Genomic DNA, 24,135 nt, shown 5'->3' on the forward strand with positions numbered 1-24,135 from the left:
CCCCGTTTTTACTTACCTTTTCCCGGTGGTCCCCCGTATCACTTAGTCTTCCGTTTTTCTCCGTTATTTTCTCCTGCCGGCGGCCATTTTTTTCCGTTCTGATTTGCCCTTCTATGGACACCAAAAATGGCCACCACCGGCTTCAAAAGTCGCATCTACACATGTCCGGAAGTGCATAGACGCTACTTCCAGTGTTGGCGGCAGCCATTTTTGGTGCCCATAGATGGGCAGAGCGACACCGGAAGTTGCGTCGACGCACTTCCTGACATGCGTAGAAGCGACTTTCGAATCCAGCGGTGGCCATTTTTGGTACCCATAGAATGGCAAAGCGACACCGGAAGTTACGTCGACGCAGCTTCCGCTGTCACACGGCTGCCGGTCCCGGATTCTGCAGTCCGGGACTGGGAAAGTAAGCTTCAGTAGCAGTAAAGCTCTGCTGGATGAAATATATTTGCCTCTGGTCTGTTTTTTGGGAATCCTGCATTGTGTTTTAAGTTTTTACTCTGCTAACTATACATTGGAATCTACTCTGGATCAATATTGAGTAGAATTTCAATGACGTATCTTATTCCTTGTGTGAACCCACAGGGGATAAAACAGGTTTGTTTGTTTGTTTGTTTGTCTTTTATCCAAGCAGCATCCATTCCACTATGAACCACCCTGAAAGGAACTGGCCTCTCCAACTAGGTTAATGAATAGAACAACCATGGGTGGTAATTTCTTGTCTGAGGATATGCAGCATAAAAAGGAAAAACGGGAAGGGTGGGATGGGAAGTCTAAAGGGAACAGATGAAGGAAAACATGTAGAATATGCATGAATGTATTGAAATTCCGGAAAAACCAAAATAAAATAAAAGGAGCAGGCCCCTCCATCATCCCACTGTGACAGCCCTTCAAGTTGCATTTCTCCCTCCCTTAAAAGCTCAGGGAATGAGGATACCTGTCATCAAACTGCCACTGGGTTTATTTTTTTTAAATAGCGGAGAAGTTTGCAAAAGGCTGAAGTTGGCAAAAAGAGAACTGGCCTCCCAATTTCTTCAGCGATACAGGCAGGATTGGCTGGTCATGTATGTAAACGATTTGAGTTTGGCTGGAGACTTGAAAAGAAGTTGGGGGAAGTTCTCCACTGATCTGGAGGTGGATCAGCATCACCCGGGATGCAAAGAGAGGTTGTATACTGGAAGGAGGGAGTGTGTGTGTGTCTTGGAGAGAGAGAGAGAAGGGCAGAGAGAACAGGCAATCATGCTCCTCTGGTAGAAAATGCCAATCATGCTATGGGGTGGGTGGGTGTGGGCAGAGGGGGACTGGGCAGCTGGCACATGCTGCCAGAGGCAAAACAGGTACAGCCAGAGGCAAGCAGGGCAGATCAGCCAACCAGAGGTCAGGTGAAGAGGTGCGCAGCTGCTGAGCCTTCCTCTCTATGTACGACAATGAATTGCTACAGGGTCCAAGGGGTGGGGGGCAGAGTCCTTTCTAGCAAGAGCAACTGCTGGACTGTGCAGGTGGTGTCTCATTCAGGGCAGTGTTCTTGTGATTGTTGCTGGCCATGCCAGGGCTGGTGTCCAGGCTCTCGTTCATCTTCTCACAGATTATGTCCACCAAGCGCTCAAAGACTTGCTTGACGTTGACGTTGTCCTTGGCACTGGCCTCAAAGAATTCAAAACCTGCAGGGGGGGGGGGGGGGAGAAAGCATTTTGTAAAAAAAGAAGAAGGGGGGGGGCAGAGGAGCACAGAAAGTTAAGAGCCCTGCAGGATCAGGCCATTGGCCCATCTAATCCGGCATTCTGCTCTCACAGTGGCCAACCATATGCCTGCGGGAAAGCCGAAGGTAGGACCTGCAAGCAACTCTTCCTTCCTGCACTCTTCCTTCCAGGGCCGGCGCCTCCATTTAGGCAAACTAGGCCTTGGCCTAGGGCGCCGAAATGGAGGGGGCGCTGTCGAGCCTGCCCACCGCCCACCCGTGCTGCCGCCAGCGCCGGGAGCAACGAGTGAGCGGTGGCGGCGGCAGCATCCGTAGCTGAAGCCTTCAGCTATGGGCGCTGTTGCTGCCGACGCTCGCTCGCTGCCGCGGCCGCTGAAGAGCTCACAGCGTCCCCTCCATAGGTGGGAGGCACGCGAGCCGAAATGAGAGCTCAGCGCCCTCCCGCCTATGGAGGGGACGCAGAGGCGTCAGCGGTGTTGTGCACGCGTCATGACGCATGTGCCGGGGGGAGGCGCCAGAAGGTGATTTAGCCTAGGGTGCAAAAAGCCCTAGCACCGTGCCTGCTTACTTCCTGCAGTTTCCAACAACTGGTTTTCAGAAGTACGGTATAGCTAGTAGCCTTAGCCACTGGCAGAGGAAGGGGGGCAGGGGGGCGGTCTGCCCCAGGTGTCATCCCTGAGGGGGGACATCACTACCCCACCCCCTGGGATGCTCACCCCACTCCCGAGGGTGGCTAGTCCTGCACCTTGGCGCTCCGGGTGCTGGAGCAGCTAGCTCTTGCCTCTGGTCTTAGCTTCCACGAATTTGCCTAACCATCTCTTTCAGCCCTTCCAAGTTGTTGGCCATCCCCTGCCTCCTGTGCGAGAGAGTTTCGTGGTTCACTATGTGCTGCGTGATGAAATGCTTTGAGAGGTGAGGTGTTGAGGCAGGGGTCCAATCTAATCTGGAGCTATCTGTAGATAGGAGAGAGGTCAGGACACACCTAGCTCATCCGCCAGCCTCTTGCCATCCTCAGTGGGTACCACTCGGTCATCCTCCAGGTCACACTTGTTCCCGACTAGAATCACTTGCGCATTGTCCCACGAGTAAGTCTTGATCTGAGTTGCCCTATGAGACGGACAGAGAAGGCATTTGGGAGAAAGGTTGGTACTTTTTGTCTTGTAATTCTTTCTTTTGTCAACCGCTTTGAGTCTGTTTCTTTATGGTCAAGCGGTGTCAAAATAAAAGTAAAGTAAAGTAAAGTAAAGTAAAGTAAAGTAAAGTAAAGTAAAGTAAAGTAAAGTACAGTGGTGCCTCGCTAGACGAATTTAATTCGTTCCACGGGTCTTTTCTTATAATGAAAAATTTGTCTAGCGAATCCCATAGGAATGCATTGAATTTTTTTTTTTGAATTTTTTTTTGCCCATAGAAACGCATTAATTGAATTTCAATGCATTCCTATGGGAAACCGCGATTCGCTAGACGAATTTTTCGTAAAACGAATTCGTCTAGCGAGGCAACCTCCGCTAGACAAAACCTTTCGTTAAGTGGAAATTTCGTTAAGCAGGGCATTCGTTAAGCGAGGCACCACTGTAAAGTATTTATACCCTGCCCATCTGACTGGGTTTCCCCAGCCACTCTAAATTCTGTGAAATAAATAAATGAAACCACCCAACTCTAAAATCATGTAACAGCACCGCTGCCCTTCCCTACATCAATCTTGTGCAAAGCAATAGTGATTTGGGCTAAAAAGAATGGGATTCCAGTTTCGGTGCCTACAGCAGGGATGGGGAATGTGCAGTCGTCCAGATATTGTTTGTTTCCTGCTCCCCATCAGACCCAGCCAGCACAGATTCCCCATCCTTGGCCTATGGAAACCACAGAACTGAGGGTTGTATGAGTATGGACAAGATCAGAATGAGCCATCTGCATCTACACAGAATGTTCTCAGCTTTCCTGATCTCTGCTTCCAGCCGCCCACACTGCTCTTGCCGCCAAGTCACACAATCCCTGACCACGGGGATCATGGAAGAAGCATGGCTGGCTTCTTGCTGTGGCCACTGACCCAAGGGTGAAGGCTATTTGGTTTCCCCTACAAGAAGCTTCCTGTGTTCCAGGTAGCATATTGCATCGTCAAACGCACCAGCCAAACAAGGCTAAATGAACTCTTCAGCTTGTGGAATGTAGACAGAGACATCATTTGCCACATGCTATTTGTTTAAGAACGAATGGGGATAAACAGGCAAGAGTGCTTGTGGTTTCTGTGTTTGGAAATTTAACAGGGGTGTTTAGCTATCCTGGTCTGGTGCAACAAACACAGCCAAGAGCCTTGTAGAGCCGTAAGGGCTAACAGGTTTATTGTGGTGTCAAGGTTTCAGGGACCAGAGTCGTCTTTAGCAGTTCTGGGCATCATATGTACAGACACCACTCTTGAATGCTTTGAGGGATACAATAATTATTCAGGTGGATAAACTCCAGATGTTTCTCAAGGCAGGCCTCCAAAGTTGATGCCCGAAAGCAGTTGATGCCCGAAAGATCTCTGTCAATGCAACGAAACCTGAACAGGCTTGCAACTCCTCCTGGGTGTGTCTGTGCAAGAGCTTTTGGGGCTTTAGTTATCAAGCCAGAGGTGAGAGTAGCAGTGACTGGTTGTGGGATGCTGCAACTTTTAACCCGCAGTCCAACCCAACAAGTCTCTTAGTCTGCTTGAAGGACTAGCCAGGACCAGCAGAGGGGACGGCTCTGGCGCCGTGAGGATTTTGTGCAGTTTGAGCCGCGGCAAAATCCCCATGCAGACCTGCCCCAGCAGGCTCTAAAAAGAGCTGCCTGCAACTCATTTCCCTTAAAGGGCCATCCACAAAAAGGGAATAAGTTAGATGAACTTGGGGGTTGGAACCCGGGAACAGGGTAACCCATAGGTCGGCAACGTCCGGCCCATGAGCCGGATGTGGCACATGGAGGCCATTTATCTGGCCCATGGGCTGCCCGTGAACCGAGCCGCCCACTCGGCAAGTCCCCCGCACACTGCGCTAAACTGTGGCAGCGCGCCACAGGGACTCGCCAAGCGTTTCTGAAAATCACCTCTGCGGCTGCGCAGACACTGGAAATCACATCTGCGCAGCCGCGGACATGCACAGAAGCCATTTCCGGCGCCCCAGACATGGGCAGCACGGCGCCGGAAATGGCTTCTGCGCATGTCCGGCCCACGGATGGTAGTCCGTTTGAATCCTCTGGCCCACGGCCGGAAAACGTTGCCAATGCTTGGGGTAACCCAATGCTTTGCTCCATAGGCACGAAAGGACTTCAATGCTTTACAGGTTTCAAGGACTTTGTCATACATGCCAGAACCTTATCCGTCAGCAAGGGGACATTTGTATATATATCCTACATAAGAAGCTTCCTTATAACCAAGTTGCAACGTTGGTCCACCTAGTTCAGTGGTGTCTACTCAGGCATTCAGTGTCTCTTTGGAACCTCAAACAGGGAAAGTCTTCCCCAGCTCTGTTATCCAATATCCTGAACTGGAGACCTTTGGGTGCAAAGGGTGTGTCCCACCACTGAGCTATGGGCTTACCTTCCAAGTCCCGGACTGCAGAATCCGGGACCGGCAGCCGTGTGACACCGGAAGTTGCGTCGACGTAACTTCCGGTGTCGCTTTGCCCTTCTATGGGCACCAAAAATGGCCGCCGCCAGCTTCAAAAGTAGCTTCTACGCATGACCGGAAGTGCATCGACGCAACTTCCGGTGTCGCCACGCCCATCTATGGGCACAAAAAATGGTCGCGCCGACACCGGAAGTCGCGTCTACGCACTTCCGGTCATGCGTAGATGCGATTTTTGAAGCCGGCGGCGGCCATTTTTTGTGCCCATAGAAGGGCAAATCAGAAAGGAAAAAAAAAGGCTGCTGGCAGGAGAAAATAATGGAGAAAAACGGGAGACGAAGTGATACGGGGGACCACCAGGAAAAGGTAAGTAAAAACGGGGGTTTCCCAGGGAAAACGGGGTACTTAGCAGCTATGGCTATGGTGCCTTTGGCCCACTGGAGAAGGGGCTTTGGCACTGAGCACTTCCATAAAGGCCTGTTCCACACGTTTCCTGGGAACTGGGTGTAGGCAAGCAGAAGACCAAGCGGGTTGGGTAGCATTTGAATAAAGTTCTCTCGATACAAAAGCAGAGAGTCCACTGGCTGTCTTGAGAGCTACACCTCTACCTGAGCACATCCCCGTTTCTGCTTTAAAGGCACACAGGTAAGGTTGGAAATCCACACCCTGGGAAATCGGAAGACACAGATCCCAGTCTCACCCTAGGATTCTGTGCAGGGTTCCTTACCAGTCTTGTACAGCACTGAAAGAGTCCTGGTTGGAAATATCATACATGAGTAAGAAGCCCATGGCTCCCCTGTAATAGGCTGTTGTTATCGTCCGATATCGCTCTTGGCCGGCTGTGTCCTTGGAGAAAGAGAAGGAGGTTATTTATGTATGCCACTTCTGCGGCCCATGTTTCGTCAGCCCCAAAATAGAAAACGAGCGAGGTCCCAACCAAAGAAAAGTGGCAACTTAAGTTGACAGAGTATGTGCACCTTGCAGACTTGACATTTAGAATAAGAGAACAAGAACAACATACGTTTAGAGAAGATAAACGTTTATTGAATGTATGGGGGAAGATTGTGAACACTTCAAAAGGTTGGCAGCATTAAGATAAATTCAACAGTGCGAATAGGTTTTGATGGATGTAATAATGGAATAGTGAATGGTTTAGTTTATATAAAATACGCAGGGATTTGTGATATGTAAAATGAACCATGGAAAGAGAAGAAGGGAAGTCACTGAATATTTTAAGGATGTTTAAATGAGTATTCTAAATTGTAAATCCGAAAATTTAATAAAAATTATATTAAAGAGAGAGAGAGAGAAAGAAGAATGTTAGCCAGTAATAATACAGCTCTTTCTTCATGTGACAATCGCTCGATTGAATCCCTTCAGCACATATTGTTCATATGTCCCTTATATAGTGCTGCTTGGAAAACTCTATTGGGTCCATTACTCCAAAAATTGTCTGGGTATCCGACAGAGTTGCGGCTTGCCTTCGTATTGCAAGACTCAGATTCGTGTATAACATGATAATCGGCAAAAATTTAACCTCCGTTTTGTCTTATAAGAGACGTAACGGATTGTTGTATACAATTTGAAACTCTTCTTATTCATTATATTTTTTATTCCCAACTCCTTATTCCTAAGCCTGTGCACCCTTTATGTTTTGCATTTTTTACCAATTGTAACTATTCCCGAGCGTCTTGCTCGTTTTGTATGGTCTGTATGTTGTTGTATGCTTATGTTTTGTATTTTTATGAGCTTAAAGCTGTAATAAATTTGATTTGATTTGATTTGATTTGACAGCCCTTTCGGCCAAAAGCCCCAGGAAAGATCCATCTCACTGCACCCAAAGAGCTCTACTGAATCAGATCAAAACTCAATAATAATAATAATAATAATAATAATAATAATAATAATAATAATATTGTACCTCACCCATCTGACTGGGTTTCCCCAGCCACTCTAGGCAGCTTCCATCTCGCCTAATAACCTGTTTCTCAAAGTGGCAAGAAAATTTCTCAGGCTTTCCCCAAACATGGCACCCTTCGCTTCCCTTCCTTCCACCCACGCAACCAGGATCAGTTACTGCCTGACCAGCCATACACCTTCCAGACTGGTTTGTGGCTGAAAGATGATGCCGTATGCACCCAGCTTTATACACTTGGCTTTTCGTAACTCCTCGAGAGGTCAGGCTTCTCATTTGGGGTGGGAATCTAAATTTTAATTTTAAGGCCACCATGTTTATTTGTGCATCACTGCGAGCCCTCTCGAAGAGGAAAACATGACTCAAAATGCATACAACAGAGCACTAAAGGAATACACAATGATGACCAAGTGAGATATGGATCAAGAGCTAAGGTCACACGTAAAGCGCAGATGCAGAAAGGCTGTGGAACGACAGCTCATCCCCAGCTGCTTAGCCTTGGAGACAAGAGTCGTCCCGGTTCTTCCTGGACACCTGCTCCCCTGCAGCCTGGAGACTTGCTGTTACTGTGGAAACCAGAGCTTACTTTTCAGGGCTATGACATAGGTTTCCTTTCACGCTGACAGCAGGCTCAGGGGAGAGTTTCCATGATGGCTCTGATGTGCGCAGGGACTGCCATTTGACTGCTATTAAAATTTAAAGAGGTGCAAAGCTTAATGGAGCATCTAAAAGGAAAGCGAGGGTTGCCGGATAGAGGCAGGTCACTTAGGACGGCACCACCCAAGGACCAAGAGTCAAGGAGATGCTCTGGGGAGGGCAGGCAGACTTAGCTGGAAGGACAGCTGGGCGCCAAACAGCCAAGTCTTGAGCAAAGAGATGCTCAGGAACGGAGATTTCTCCCCATGGCGGACCGGTTATCATGCCACAGTCCACAAAACAGTCTACGGCGAAAAGCTGAGCCTCATTCTGTCCTGTGGTTTTGTGGGGAATCCTTTGGGGCCCTTTGTGGTTGTATATTTTCTTTTTTCTTTATATTTGTAGATCCCCAATCCCAGAACGATCTTTGTGAAGCCCACCCTCCTGGGGCAAAAGAAGCGAGGAGGTCTGAGAAAGCTCATCTACACAGACTCACTCTTTTCCCACAGAGAAATGCATTCCCCCATTTATAGAGGCACCGTGGAGAATGTTTTCTAACAACCAGTGACTGCACATCCCATGAGCTGAATCCACCTGAAGTCCCTCTCTAAAGTGGGCTCCTTCATTCCGGTCTAGGGTAGAGACCACATGCTAACATCACCTACACAGCAGGCAGGTGCCATTATTAGCACCTTTAATAATAATAATAATAATAATAATAATAAATTTATTATTATTAATATACTCTGGGCAGCTCCCAACAGAATATTAAAAACACAATAAAACATCAAACATTTAAAACTTCCCTAAACAGGGCTGCCTTCAGGTGTCTTCTAAAAGTCATAGAATCATAGAGTTGGAAGAGACCACAAGGGCCATCCAGTCCAACCCCCTGCCAAGCAGGAAACACCATCAAAGCATTCTTGACATATGGCTGTCAAGCCTCTGCTTAAAGACCTCCAAAGAAGGAGACTCCACCACACTTCTTGGCAGCAAATTCCACTGTTGAACAGCTCTTACTGTCAGGAAGTTCTTCCTAATGTTTAGGTGGAATCTTCTTTCTTGTAGTTTGAATCCATTGTTCCGTGTTCGCTTCTCTGGAGCAGCAGAAAACCACATTTCACCCTCCTCTATATGACATCCTTTTATATATTTGAACATGGTTATCATATCACCCCTTCGCCTTCTCTTCTCCAGGCTAAACATACCCAGCTCCCTAAGCCGTTCCTCATAAGACATTGTTTCCAGGCCTTTGACCATTTTGGTTGCCCTCTTCTGGACACGTTCCAGCTTGTCAGTATCCTTCTTGAACTGTGGTACCCAGAGTTGTTTATTTCCTTGACATCTGATGGAAGGGCGTTCCACAGGGCGGGAGCTACTACCGAGAAGGCCCTCTGCCTGGTTCCCTGTAACCTCACTTCTTGCAGTGAGGGAACCGCCAGAAGGTCCTCAGAGCTAGACCTCAGTGTCTGGGCTGAACGATGGGGGTGGAGACACTTCTTCAGGTATATTGGGCCGAGGCCATTTAGGGCTTTAAAGGTCAACACCAACACCTTTCTGGAGTCAGAGTCTGCACTGTATTTCAAGAGTAAAGGTGGCCTTGGTCATTCTGTGCCAACTGAAGGACAGCTTCCCGAGTGAGCTTTCCTTTCCTCATATGATGCCTTACTTTGTCAATCCTGTGTGACAGCTGGATGTCACTACCTTGGAGACCGTGAGAGGCCCATTAGGGAGGAAGACTCTCCACGCAGCCCCCTCCACCAAGCCCTGACCCGTTTGACCAATGTCGGCAGCTGCTACCGCCTGCAAAAGACCCATTGTATCTAGTATTTGCACAGGATTATCGCACAGCTGCCAAGTGGCTTGTTTTCCCATGTCAGCCAACACTCTGAAACAATGCTCCGAGAAAGGCAGAACGGTATGTTTTCTGGCACCACTTTACAGTAGGCCCAGGCGAAGGGTGTGTGGGGGTGTTAGGGGAGGGGTGAGGACACGTCGTGCTCCTTCTGGGGTAGCTTGTCCACCCTTGGTCCCCATCCTGCACTCAGCTCTCACCTGTGGCTCCTAGAAGCTGCCAGAATGCGACAGCGGCCACACCCTGGGAATGGCTTTAGCTGGCTGGCTAAGGCAGGTGAGGGTAGCCAATGGGCCTCAAACCCTCTGTGAATTAGGGACTTCCCCTGCTTGCAAAGACAGCCTCTGGTAAATTGAGCAGGCAAGACTAATAGTGGGTCCAATAGCGCTTTCTGCATGTGCTGTAGAGGGAAGTGAGGGGCAGATATGGTCCATCAACCTGGGAAGGTAGCCCATCTAGGAGAAGGAAAACTCTGATCCTAAGCGAGCTGGGTATGTTTAGCCTGGAGAAGAGAAGGTTAAGGGGTGATATGATAGCCATGTTCAAATATATAAAGGGATGTCATATAGAGGAGGGAGAAAGGTTGTTTTCTGCTGCTCCAGAGAAGCAGACACAGAGCAATGGATTCAAGCTTCAAGAAAAAAGATTCCACCGAAACGTTAGGAAGAACTTCCTGACAGTAAGAGCTGTTCGGCAGTGGAATTTGCTACCAAGGAGTGTGGTGGAGTCTCCTTCTTTGGAGGTCTTTAAGCAGAGGCTTGACAGGCATGTGTCAAGAATGCTTTGATGGTGTTTCCTGCTTGGCAGGGGGTTGGACTGGATGGCCCTTGTGGTCTCTTCCAACTCTATGATTCTATGATTCTCTGCTGCCTTGTGGGACATATTCAGGAGAAGAAAAGCCTAAGGAGCAAACTCTACACAAATCCAGAGTCCCTAAGACGGTTGGGATGGTGCCAAGAAACTTCCAGAAACTCCTGCAGCCGAGTTGGTGCCAAACGTATTGCCCTGCTTTCCTTTGGACCACATCAGTGAGGCCGAGAGCAGGTGCTTGTTGTCTTGGCAGCCCAGGACCTCCATAAACACTGCCCAGTCTTGCACCTCAAAGAGGTCATTTCTGTGCTCCTAACACAACGGTTTGACTTCACCCCGGAGGCGCCCTCCATTGTCTCTGAAGGCAGACAGATGTCAGCAAACAACAGAAACAAGACAAGGTGTAGGCCAAGTCACTGGTTCAGCTGGGCCCAGGACACTTGGACCAGACGGTTTGCTCAGTTGTGGACACATAGCTGCCAAGTACCCCGTTTTCCCCGGGAAACCCCCGTTTTACTTACTTTTTCCCAGCGGTCCCCCGTATCACTTCGTCTCCCGTTTTTCTCCGTTATTTTCTCCTGCCAGCGGCCATTTTTTTTTCTGATTTGCCCTTCTATGGGCACCAAAATGGCCGCCGGCTTCGAAAGTCGCGTCGACGCATGTCCGAAAGTGCGTCGACGCAACTTCCGGTGTCGGCAGCGGCCATTTTGTGTGCCCATAGATGGGCAGAGCGACACCGGAAGTTGCGTCTATGCACTTCCGGACATGCGTAGACGCGACTTTCGAAGCCGGCGGTGGCCATTTTTGGTGCCCATAGAAGGGCAAAGCGACACTGGAAGTTGCGTCAACGCAACTTCCGGTGTCATGCGGCTGCCGGTCCCGGATTCTGCAGTCCGGGACTTGGAAGGTAAGTGTGGACAGGCTGCAGTTGCTTCCTTCTCATCATGGTCACTATGGACCGTGGAGAATGGTGCCATGTCAAGACATGCAGCAGATTTGCAGAGAGACGCTCCTCAGGTCTGGAGTTCTCTCCCCCCACAAACCCTAAAGCAGGGGTCAGCAACCTTTTTCAGCCGTGGGCTAGTCCACCGTCCCTCATATCTTGTGGGGGGCTGGACTATATTTTGGGGGGGGGGAAATGAACAAATTCCTATGCCCCACACATAACCCAGAGATGCATTTTAAATAAAAGCACACATTCTACTCATGTAAAAACACACTGATTCCCAGACCATCCGTGGGGCGGATTGAGGCGATTGGGCCGCATCCAGTCCATGGCCTTAGGTTGCCTACCCCTGCAAAGTCTGAGCATCTTCCAACTAAAATATCACAGTTTTCTATGTAGTTCAGCTTTTTGAGGTCTGAGACAGACTCCTTCTCCTGAATTTGGTTTTATCAGCAGGAGAGCACTTTGATGAGTTGCTTTCAAAAAAATATTAATCCTGCAACCTACTCTGACTTCTCAGGGTTGGTGCACGCTCAAAGTCCAAATAAAGAGGAAGCCAGTGTAGACCTTTGGATACGGCCAGCGATTTCCTGCTTCACATTGTATTCAGTAGTGGTGATGGTTGTCACTGGAGACTTCCACAAGCACCCAACCTTTCTAGCTAAACAGACATGTTTTATTTATTTAATTATTTAATTTATTGCAGGGTTATGTCTTCCTGTTACGTCATCTCTATCCCAAAGGTGGCACTAGCTAGGACTCTGCTCCAAACCTGGGTTGGGGACACCTGGCTGGATGCGGGTGGTGCTGTGGTCTAAACCACAGAGCCTAGGGCTTGCTGATCAGTAGGTCAGCAGTTCGAATTCCCGCGACAGAGTGAGCTCCTGTTGCTCTGTCCCAGCTCCTGCCAACCTAGCAGTTTGAAAGCACGCCAGTGCAAGTAGATAAATAGGTACCGTTGCAGCGGGAAGGTAAATGACGTTTCCATGAGCTCTGGCTTCCATCACGGTATTCCGTTGCGCCAGAAGAGCTGGCCACATGACCCAGAAAGCTGTCTGTGGACAAACACCGGCTCCCTCGGCCTGAAAGCGAGATGAGCGCCGCAACCCCAGAGTCGCCTGTGAGTCTATATAGTTTCACTATATAGTTGCCAGGGAGGAGAATGGAATCACACTGTGCCTGTAGAGAATGGCGGCCAATTGAACTTTCTGTTTTTGTTATTTTGTTATTGTGAGACCGGGTTTAAATCTAGAGTGCTGATGTGGCCTGGGACATTGATGAGCTCTGGCTTTTCTCTATAGCTTAGTGGCACATGACAGCCCATGCAGCCTAAAGTCCTACATCAGGCATGTCCAACAGGTAGTTCATGATCTACTGGCAGATCACTGGATGTCCGTGGCAGATCACCGGTAGAACAGTGGCTCACCCCAAAGAAGCTAAAAAACTTTGGCTCTCCTAAAAAAAGCTCAACATCTTTGCCCTGCACACCTAAAATGATCTGAACCACCAAAAACAGGGCTTTCCTTCCTAAAAAAAAAAAAAAAGCTCAACATCGCTTTCCTCTTCCCTCAGCAACTTTGACCTGAACCCCCCAAAAGTAGATTGCAGTCTCTTGGAAGTTTGCCACCCCTGTCCTACATTATCAGAAACCTTCAAGAGTTGTACTGTGTTAGCCCATCATCATAGCTGCCAAGTCTCCCGTATTCCCCGGGAAACCCCCGTTTTTCCAGCCGTTTCCTGCTGGCAGCCCGGATTTTAAAAAACCCCGTAAATCCCCCAGACTCTTACCGGCCCGGGGAGGCTCCTTCTGCACATGTCTGGAGTCTCTGGACATGTGCAGAAGCGATTTCTGGCACTGCGGCCATTTTGGAAATGGGCAGAGCATGCGTAGAAGCAACTTCCGATGCTGCTCTGCCCAGTTCCAAAATGGCCGCAGCACGACTTCCGGTGCCGCGCTGCTGCCGATCCCGGATTTTTCAATCTGGGAGTTGGCACCTATGCCCATCATACATGTCACCTTTCAGTGGCAAACCCAGATGAGTGAAGCAGCAGTGCTGGCACACAAGCCAGTGCCTTTCCCCATGTGCACTTGTTTCCAGCACTCTGGCTGGAGAGAAACTTGAGGATGAAGCAAGGAAACATTGAGCTGACAGGCTGCACTCTGAGCCCAAGAATAGCCAGAGCCAGAGCCAGAGCTGCTGGCACAGTGAAGCAAAAACATCTCCCAAGGAGTGGACCAAAAAGCTAGCCACCTCAGTGCTTGTATTCAAGGGTTCAAAGGAAGCAGCGGGCTGAATCAAGACACTAAAAATCAAAAATAGAAGAAGGTACAATTGGCGCTTCCATAATATCTGCTCGCATCCTATTCAGGACACCCATGCCATGTAATGCACACTACGGTCAGTTCCCAAGCGGATAGAGATGCCAAGATTCTGCTGGAGCACAGAATTCAGATGAAAACCTCACTTTCCCTTTTTCGTAAGTGTAAGTTTCTAGTCCTTATGACTGCCAAAATATACACGAGTGGGGGGTGGCAATGCCTCCAGAGATCTCTGAAGGCAGAAGTGTTGCTGAACCTAAGTTCCATTGGTTGTTCCCCACTTTGTGCCTTCTCCCTCCTCCAACCTAGCAAAAGAAGGGACACCTGCAAGACTTCGATTGCCTGGGATTGGAATATAAATTTAATTGGATATATATTTATTGCATAGGATATCTATTATTTATTTATTTATTTATTTATGCCCCGCCCATCTGGCTGGGTTTTCTCCGCCACTCTGGGCGGCTTCCAACAAATACCAAAATACATTAAAATATCACAGATTAGGTGCCTTTAGGTGTTTTCTAAATGTCAGGTAGTTGTTTATCTCCTTGACCTCCGATGGAAGGGCATTCCACAGGGCGGGCGCCACCACCGAGAAGGCCCTCTGCCTGGTTCCCTGCAACTTGGCTTCTCGCAGCGAGGGAACCGCCAGAAGGCCCTCAGTGCTGGACCTCAGTGTCTGGGCAGAACGATGGGGGTGGAGACGCTCCTTCAGGTATACTGGACCGAGGCCGTTTAGGGCTTTAAAGGTCAGCACCAACGCTTTGAATTGTGCTCGGAAACGTACTGGGAGCCAATCCTATATAATAAAGTCCCTGTGTCTCTGCGTCCAAGTTTCCCCGTGTGTCCCTGGTTACTGCGCATGTACCCCAGGGACACAGGGATTGGAACAGAGACTTGGAACGCACGCTCTCTCTCTCTCCCCCCCCCCTCTGCCTCCTCCAACCGCCGCTCCCGGCCGGACACCGCCTCACTGCAGGGCACGTCAGGGAAGCGAGGGTGGAGGCCGGCGGAGGCCTCCTCCTCACAACCCTCCCTGGCCCGTGAGAGGAGCGGCGGGAGGCCGCGAAGCAGCGGCGGCGAGGCAGGTGTTTGTGTCCCGCGTCCTTCCTGTCGGCGGCTGCAAGGACAGGTCCCAGGGTTCGGAGAAGCGCTGCGCAAGCGCTTCTCCGAACCCTGGGATGTCTCCTTGCTGTCGGCGGCTGCGGGAGAGGAACGGAGGAGGAGAAAGCAGCGCTTTCTCCTCCTCCGTTCCTGCCCCCCTGCCGCCGACAACAAGGACAGGTCCCAGGGTTCGGAGAAGCGCTGCGCAAGCGCTTCTCCGAACCCCGGGATGTCTACTTCCTCTCGGCGGCTGTGTATTTATAACTGCCCAAGCTTCTGTGCACCCCTTACCAAGAATGGTTTCTTACCCAGATCTGCAGCTTGACTCTCTTTTCATTCCTGTAGACAGTCTTGACCTTGAAGTCTATGCCCACAGTACTGACGAAGGCCGAAGTGAAGGAGTCGTCGGCGTATCGGAAGAGAAACGACGTCTTGCCTACGCTGCTGTTGCCAATGATCAGCAGCTTGAACATGTAATCAAAATTCTGGTCGGCGGCATCTTTGGGTGCCTGCCGGGTGTCATTTGCAGAGGCCATCTGTGAGACGAGAGGAAGGCAGTTCAAACACCAGGGGTCAAATTCCCACCGCTCTTTCCAGAGCTCACAGAGAAAACCAGATCCAGAGAGCCAAGGCTTTTGGTTGGCCCTCGAGTTTGACCAAAGTGCTCACTGCTCCAGTTGTGGCATTTTACATGAAGTACCCAAGAAGGTCAGGATTAATGCAGAGAGGGAAGCCTCAGTATGCTAGGGCTGCTATACATCCAGAATTTTCTAGACATCATTGGGATTTAGCCGTTGAAAATTGTGTCTCGGCAAAATTTTTGGGAACTGCTTTCAATGTCCAGGAAAACCCAGGCGTATGGCAACCCATGCCAGAAGTGGTGGTGTGGTTTTTTTTGCTGGTTTTTTAACAGCTCAAAACCCCCTCCCTCCCGATTTCTAAAAAAAACAAAAACAAAAAAAAACCCTCAACAACTCAACGTATGTATCCGGAATTTCACTTTCTAAAATATGGCAACCCTACAGTATGCATCATGGGCATTGCCGGGGGGGGGGGCTGTGTGTGCAGGGGGCAGCTGCCCACCCCATCAAGTAAGTAAGTAAATAAATAAATAATAATAATAATAATAATACTTAAGTCAAAGTAGAAATAATCAGAATATCTGAAATTGAAATGCTTGCTGAGGTCACTGGATAATGTTGTGTAAGGTTTCCAGCCAATCCAATAAAACTTGTTTCAGTTTAGATTTTTTAAAGTAATATTTAAAAAGGTGCGTGTTCTTTGTAATTTTGCAAAATATACTCATTAACTGAATAAAAGGTACTCCCTGAAGTTAATTGGGGGGGGGGGAAACCTTACTAGTTTTCAATGTACTAAAGTGTCTGACAGATTTTTCCTGAGCACTAGGGGTCAAAAGAAAGTTAACAACAACAACAAATTATATTATTATTATCATTATCATCATCATCATCATCATCATCATCATCATCATACAGTCGTACCTTGGTTGATGAACACCTTGCGACTTGAACGTTTTGGCTCCCGAACACTGCAAACCCGGAAGTGAGTGTTCCGGTTTGGGAATGTTCTTTGGAACCCGAACATCTGATGCGGCTTCCGCAGCTTCCGATTGGCTGCAGGACCTTGGTTTCCGAACGTTTTGGAAGTCGTACGGACTTCCGGAATGGATTCCGTTCGACTTCCGAGGTACCACTGTATTAAACCCCCACCCATTTAAAACAACCGTTGTTGAGACATTTCATTCTGGATCTGCTAGACAGAGCCAGACAGAGGATGGTGGCAGGTGGGTGTCCTGCCCCCCCCCAACATAAATCCTGGCTACAGCCATGGTATGCATGCCTCTTGTAGGAGGGGGCCCATCAAGGTGGCCTTGCCTGACCCCTCTCAAATCTTAAAGCCGGCATAACTCACAGACCAGAGTTCTGAATCTTCAATTAAAAGGTGTGTCCCAAAACATTACCACCTGGATCCGTGCCCTGCAGCAAGCCTATCCATGAAGGCTTCTTCACATGGTTTAATCCAGAGTCGTTGGCAGTAGACATGGGGATTGTGGTGGGAGATAGAGCGCGCATCATGCCACTGGTGGCAATAAAAGAGCAACGCCTACATAACTAGCTTTGGGCAATCTGCCACTGATTCTTGCAAAGGAACATGCCCACACCCAGTTGCTCCCACTTTCCCTGCGGCTATAATCTTAGAGCGATGTGACAGGTTAAGTTATAACTCTGAAGACTGAACACTCTGGAAGGTCATAGGCAGCCAGGGACAAAAAGCCATCAGTCAGAGAAAAGAGCTGGGGGCAATCTGTGTGAGTCTTTAGATCACATCCCGTGGCCAGCTCTGATATTTGCAGGCTTACATACGTGTCAAAGCAGGTGTTCTACTGGGAACAGGGATAAATTCAGTTCGGTTCACGTTTAAAATGGAATCTACCCATACCTTCCGAAATGACAGGAGAACCAAAATGTACGACGTCACAGGTGTGCGAGATCAAAGGCGTGGCACGGCGCTGAGCCCCCACAACACTGAGCCCGAGGAAGCACCTCTGCTTCAAAGCACTAAATAGTGTCACCCTATTTGGTTTCTACAGTAAATTTGTGCCTAGCATGCTCTCTAGAATTAATCTCCACCAGTGCTTTTTGTTATTTTAGGGAAACGGGGGCCGGTACTCAGCATGAAGTTGTTACAGCAAGTGCCACACTTTTAACACGGGGGTGGGGAGGTGCCAGGACTGCGTATGCTTGAGACCCCCCAGAAAAAAGCACTGACCTCCACTTTGTCTAATAAATAATAATAATAATAATAATAATAATAATTTATTTATTCCCTCTGGGCGGCTTCCAACAGAAAAATAAAACACAGTATTAATATCTATTAAACATTATCTATTAAACATTAAAAGCCTCCCTGAACAGGGCTGCCTTCAGATGTCTTCTAAAAGTCTGGTAGTTGTTTTCCTCTTTGACATCTGTTGGGAGGGCGTTCCACAGGGCAGGCGCCACCACCGAGAAGGCCCTCTGCCTAGTTCCCTGCAACTTGGCTTCTCGCAACGAGGGAACTGCCAGAAGGCACTCGGTGCTGGACCTCAGTGTCTGGGCAGAATGATGGAGGTGGAGACGCTCCTTCAGGTATACTGGACCGAGGCCATTTAGGGCTTTAAAGGTCAGCACCAACACTTTGAATTGTACTTGGAAACATACTGGGAGCCAATGTAGATCTTTCAAGACCAGTGTTATGTGGTCTTGGCGGCCGCTCCCAGTCACCAGTCTAGCTGCCGCATTCTGGATTAGTTGTAGTTTCCGAGTCACCTTCAAAGGTAGCCCCACGTAGAGCGCATTGCAGTAGTCCAAGCGGGAGATAACTAGAGCATGCACCACTCTTGCTAGGCAGTCTGCAGGCAGGTAGGGTCCCAGCCTGCATACCAGATGGAGCTGGTAGACAGCTGCCCTGGACACAGAATTGACCTGTACCTCCATGGACAGCTGTGAGTCCAAAATGACTCCCCATTCAGAACCAGGGAATCCTCCACACCTGCCCGCCTCCTGTCCCCCACGGACAATACTTCTGTCTTGTCAGGATTCAACCTCAATCTGTTAGCCACCATCCATCCTCCAACCACCTCCAGGCACTCACACAGGACCTTCACTGCCTTCACTGGTTCTGATTTGAAAGAGAGGTAAGTAGGCTCTCTCTGCAGGGCCAGTTGTGAAAGTGAGAACAGACACCAGCCTCCATCCTTCATCCAGGCAAGCAAGAGCCATTATCCAAGTTCAAGGACATATTCTAGGTGGGCAGAAACACTCAAGGAGGGGCAGTGAGGACTGTGGCCTGGGAAGGGTGCTGAGGGAGGCCCTGTGAGGGGGGGGGCTGACATTCCCCACCCCACCTTAGCACAAAAAACCCACATCCAACCTATTTAAGGCTGCAATTCTGTTCACAGGCTCCAAACCTAACCCCATTTACCTGAGAATAAGCCCCACTGAATCCAACAGGACTAACCTGTGTAGTCATCAACTTTAAAACCATGTCCTCATTTAGAAACATGTGCTTTGGGTCCCGTCCCCCCTGTCCCCCGGAACGCCAAGCCTTAAGAAAAACTATTTTAAAAGTGCAAGTCTAAAGCTTGCACACTGCATTGTGCCCTTGGGTCGCCCCTAGCAAACACATTACTTTACTTACACTGGTTTGTCAGCCTTTGGAGGTGCAAACGCCAGGCTTCCCGTTTACGTTACGTAGTAGATTGTCAAATCCAAAGCAGCGTCTCCTTCCCCTGACGCACACACATCCACACACAGAGAAACAGACCCATTTCAACAGCTGCTGGTGCAAGAAGCGGCCTCGCTTCCTCTTCTCTTTGCAGACCAAACAGTGCAGAAATCCTCCTGGCGGAGCGGAGCAGCAAAGCGCCAGTCCCTCACCACATCCGGAATCCCTCTTCAGGTGTGTCACCTCAGGCCAAGAAGGCACACAGGAGGAGTCACGGAGTACTTCCCTGTTGTGAAAGCGAGTGGCACCCCCCCTCCAAACTATGACACATCTCGACACATCCTAAAGAGCAAACAGCTGTGTTTGAACATCCACCCAGAAGGAGCCCCACCCTGGCATGCCGACGGGCGCCTAAGACAGCCGGAAGACGAGGAGAACCCTGCTCAGGCATAACAGAATATTTCTTTCTGAAATTAGATGACACTATACTGCTTCTCCTCTGGGACACACAGGTGGCGCTGTGGTCTAAAGCACTGAGCCTCTTGGGCTTGCCGATCAGAAGGTCAGTGGTTCGAATCCCCACGACGGAGTGAGCTCCCATTGCTTGGTCCCAGCTCCTGCAAACCTAGCAGTTCAAAAGCATGCCAGTGCAAATAGGTACCGCTCCGGTGGGAAGGTAAATGGCGTTTCCATGCGCTGCTCTGGTTTCGGTGTTCTGTTGCGCCAGAAGCAGCTTAGTCATGCTGGCCACATGGCCCGGAAAAACTGTCTGCGGACAAACGCCAGCTCCCTCGGCCTCTAAAGCGAGATGAGCGCCACAACCCCAGAGTCGTTTGCGACTGGACTTAACTGTTAGGGGTCCTTTCCCTTTCTTATACTGCTTCTCCTTAGGCAAATTCCTTAGTTCCCGCCTGCATCAGTAGAGGGCCGACCAATCTGGTCGGCCGGGGGGTGGGGACATGTCCTGCTTTCTTTAAGCAGGCATAGGGCGGGAACCCGCTCTCTTTTTCCCTGCTCACCAGCTGCATCAGTTCACCCGCCCACCCACCCTTTAGGCTAGCTTTGACCTTGCTATGGACTTCGGTTGGTCACCTTGGTTGGCCAGGGGGCCTGATAGGACTTTTTCCACTTGGGCTAGCCAAGGGGTTTTTTTCGCCTACCTTGTAGTAATTCATCACAACTATTGGTTTTGGCGGTAGGTGTAAGGGGAAGAGAGTATAGAGAACCTCCCCCTCTCATCAGGAGTAGCTCCTCCCCAAGCAGCGATGGAAGCGCGGGCTCTGAAGAGGCTAGTCAGGAAGCGGAGAGAGAGTGCCAGGTCTCTGGCAGCATGGGAGAGCCCCGGCTCCACAGGTGGGAAGAGAGAGAGGCGGAAAGGAGGGAAAGGGAAAGCATGGAGCGTAGACCTTTTCCCCCGGTTCCGGAATTACGGAGGAGGAGAAAGGGGAGGAGATTCACTGTCCCGAGGCTATTATGTTGGGGGAAATCGCGCAAGGGGGCAGTGCCGGATTCTGGATCGGAATGAGCAGACATGTTTCCAACACCCCGTTACACTGTAAATAGAGTGCACCAATGAAGACTGTTAAAAGACAAGCATGTGGAAGGTCGTTACTCTGGAGTAGTCGCAACAACCCCTGACAGCAGGCATTGGAAATTGTGTTAGAACTGAGGAGGGTAGGTAGCGCCATCACCTGCCCTAAAAATGGAGTAATCCGTTAAAGGATTACGGGGGCGGGGCCTGATCCGAAGCCTGGGGAGGCCAGGGCCTGTAAGGCACGCCCCTAACAGTGATCACAGGAGGAGTTCCGGTTGATGTACATCACTGGGGCTCCTTACTGGTGGTTCACTCTTCCTGGACTTCCAACACACGGTTTGGAGTCGGACATAGACGGTTAGGGTCCAATGCTTAGCCAATACCGCTCAACATCCGTAACCAATAAAGTTGTGGCCATTTCGCCCATTTTAATCTATCACATGTGTCAAGTGTCTTCATTTTCACTGGGAGGGAAGGACACTGCCACACAACAGAATGTCTAGTTGCCCTTTCGGGGCCAGACGGCACGAAAGTCTTATCTTTCAATACGATTTTGGGGTTCCTGAAATTCATTCTGATTGTGCAGGTAAAATGTAACTGATAGAATTCTACAGGATGGGTGAAAACACTCAAGATCCAAGGATCCTCAGGCATACACCTCTAGATGGTGGAGACATCAGGCTCCACCTTGGCGCCCGGATATCTTCACTTGGTGTCAGAGACCAGGCTGAGGAGTACTGCTCTGATGAGGAATGGTGGGAGCCTCCCCCTCCCTCTTCTCCTGACCAGGATCCTGGAGGTGCCCAGAAGCAGTGGGGCAGTATAGATTTGGAACAGTGGTTTGCAGAGGGGCATAGTTCTGAAGACAAAAGTTGGGAAGAACTGGTGGGTGAACAGCGAGGTGAAGAAGAAATGGAAGAGAGAGGGCTAACAGACTCTCTCTCGCTGGAAAGTGTCCAGCCTATCAGTCCAAGATCATGTAGAGCAGATAAGGTGGCTACACAAAAAGCACGGTGGTTGCGAGATCAGGTTGCAAGGCGCGGAAGTAATGGGGGTGTCGAGGGGGGAAGTGGGTGGAAACCTTAATTGGGAGCACCTTCATTCTGAGAGTGGATGCTTTGTTCTTTTCCTGTGACCATTACAAACTCTTTAAATGGTGAGAGACTCTTTTCGCTTTGTCCTGCTTATCTACAGCCATTGGGGGGGGGAGCCACAAGTGGCCAATAGCCAGGTGTGAAATGCGCTTGGCAAATTTCAAACACTGCACTAGTCATAGGCCTGCGCGTTGCACATTTCTGCACTTCTTCCACGACAGCTTGATCAAACTAGTATAAGCCCATAAGCTAGCTTCTAAGAAGTAGGAAACAGTAGGGCTAAACTTCAGAAACTTCATTCCAAGAAAATCACAAGCAGAATACTCACGTTACACCGTACATGGATGAGAATCACATAAAAAATTATGCCGTAAGAAGTTTCTTAGTCTTTAGGTACTTTGTTGCTTTTGCTGCAAAAACATCTGAGCTGGCTTTAACCCTGACGGCATAAATGGAGTTCAGAGATTTTGTTTGCTTGCATCAGCTGGGGGGGGGGGGCTCTTAAGGGATGCAAGAGGCGTCCCTTGGATACTACAGTGGTACCTTGGTTTACAAACACAATTGGTTCCGGAAGTCTGTCCTTAACCTGGAGCGTACTTAACCTGAAGCGAACTTTCCCATTGAAAGTAATGGAAAGTGGATTAATCCGTTCCAGGCGGGTGCGCGGAGTACTTAAACTGAAAAATACTCAAACCGAGGCGTACTTAAACTGAGGTATGACTGTACTCTCATCCCTCCTCCCCACCATAGTTTGACTGGTGTGGACTCGCTCCATCAGCAAGCACCTACACGACTACTTCAGGAGGTTCCAGTGAAGCAGATGCAATGTGCAGACAAGAAAGTTCAAACCCACAAACGTAGGTCCGTTGTACTTTTTGGTTCCGTCAGTTCCAAATTCAGCAACAGGACCCCTATCTTGTGATGTCTAGCCAAGAAACCAGCTGTCAGTCATGCAATTTTATTTTAGGATTGGGCTGCATGGTTCCACATTGGGTCGCATTGAGAAAAGTGGGGTACAAACAGTGCCAGATTTACGTATAATCTAAACAAGCTATAGCTTAGGGCCCCACTCTCTTGGGGGGGGGGCAAAAAAATTAAAGGGAAAAAAACGGATGTACATTTCCAAAATAAAAGATACAAAACAAATAAAATAAAACCTACATACAACAAGTGTTTTGTGTTGTTGTTTTTAAAAATATATTTTTATTGATTTTATAAGACGTACAAAAAAGAAATATACGAAAAATACAAAAAGCAAAGAAAAAATAAAGAACAAAAAACAAAGGACAAGGAAAAAATATTTCTTTAACAATATCATATATAATTCTTACTCATATATAATTCTTACACAAAAGTGTTTTGTGTTGTGTAGGCTCCTATGATGTAAGTCATGGGCCCCGCCTGCTAGCCTGCTCCCTAAAATATCACCTGTTTGCTCATTTCTGTATACATTCTGCATGTGCAAATGGCTTTAGATACCTATTAGGTCCATAAACAACCATATAGCATATATTCAACACAAAAAACAGTGACAATTTGTTGTTGACAAAGGACAGCTGGACCTATAAAGGGCCCCATTACCTTCAGTAGCTTAGGGCCTCATCCAACCTAAATCCGGCCCTGGGTACAAATAATAATTATTGAACTATTTAACCTTCTTATCCATTACTGTCCACTCACAGTTATATTTTAGGCTAGCCATCTTTTCCGCTATGCTAGTGATGCAGATGCACAAGCGCACTGATACACCTCAGCCTTACCTGCTCCTTCCTTTCTGGGCAGGCTTCCCATAGCGCAGACATGCAACCCAACCAGCCTGACAGGTTTAGCTCTCTGTGGCAAAGTGCTGCTCGGAAAAGCCACCTTTCCAGTTCCCCAAGTTTGATCAGCACCTAGGCCTACTGATTCCAGAGTTTCTGAGCAGAAACAAATCCAGTTCAGGGCCAAAGAAAACCTGGAGCACAGGCAGCCTCTAGCCCTGAATTCTGCATCGAGTCCTCACTTTTCTCTCTGCGGCTACAACGGATTCCCCCACAAGTTTTAAGTTTGGAAGCGACTCTTACCAACTAAATCCCTTGTACTAAGATTCCTCTAAATCAGGGGTGGCCAACTCCCAAGAGACTGCGATCTACTCAGAGTTAAAAACTGGCAGTGATCTACCCCCTTTTGGGGGGTTCAGGTCAAAGTTGTTAAACTTTTTTTAGGGAGGAGGAAGGCCCATTTTTTAGGGGTTCAGGTCAGAGTTTTTGAGCTTTTCTGAGCTGGGAGGAAAGCCCTCTTTTTGGGAGGTGAAGGGCTAAAATGTTGAGCATTTTTTAGGGGAGTCAAAGTTGTTGAGCTTCTTTGGGGGGGAAGCCAGTGATCTACCAGTGATCTACCACAGGTGGCCAGTGATCTACCGGTAGATCATGA

At 48.9% G+C, this 24,135-nt stretch overlaps 1 protein-coding gene across 2 annotated transcripts in view; it reads right to left on the bottom strand.

Moving 5' to 3' along the window:
• Positions 1–946: 946 nt before the first annotated feature.
• RAB3D (RAB3D, member RAS oncogene family) overlaps positions 947–24,135 on the bottom strand; it is a 37,836-nt gene continuing 14,647 nt past the window's right edge. For both annotated transcript variants that reach the window (XM_060268670.1, XM_060268671.1), the window contains exons 2-5: positions 15,177–15,404; positions 6,010–6,128; positions 2,685–2,809; positions 947–1,664 (exon numbers count right to left, since the gene is read on the bottom strand). In XM_060268670.1, the coding sequence (XP_060124653.1) occupies positions 1,474–1,664; positions 2,685–2,809; positions 6,010–6,128; positions 15,177–15,404 (663 nt within the window). In that variant the 3' untranslated portion in view covers positions 947–1,473. The remainder of the gene's footprint in view (positions 1,665–2,684; positions 2,810–6,009; positions 6,129–15,176; positions 15,405–24,135) is intronic.

This window comes from Zootoca vivipara, chromosome 16, assembly GCF_963506605.1.
Source record: "Zootoca vivipara chromosome 16, rZooViv1.1, whole genome shotgun sequence".
Taxonomy (NCBI): Eukaryota; Metazoa; Chordata; class Lepidosauria; order Squamata; family Lacertidae; genus Zootoca; species Zootoca vivipara.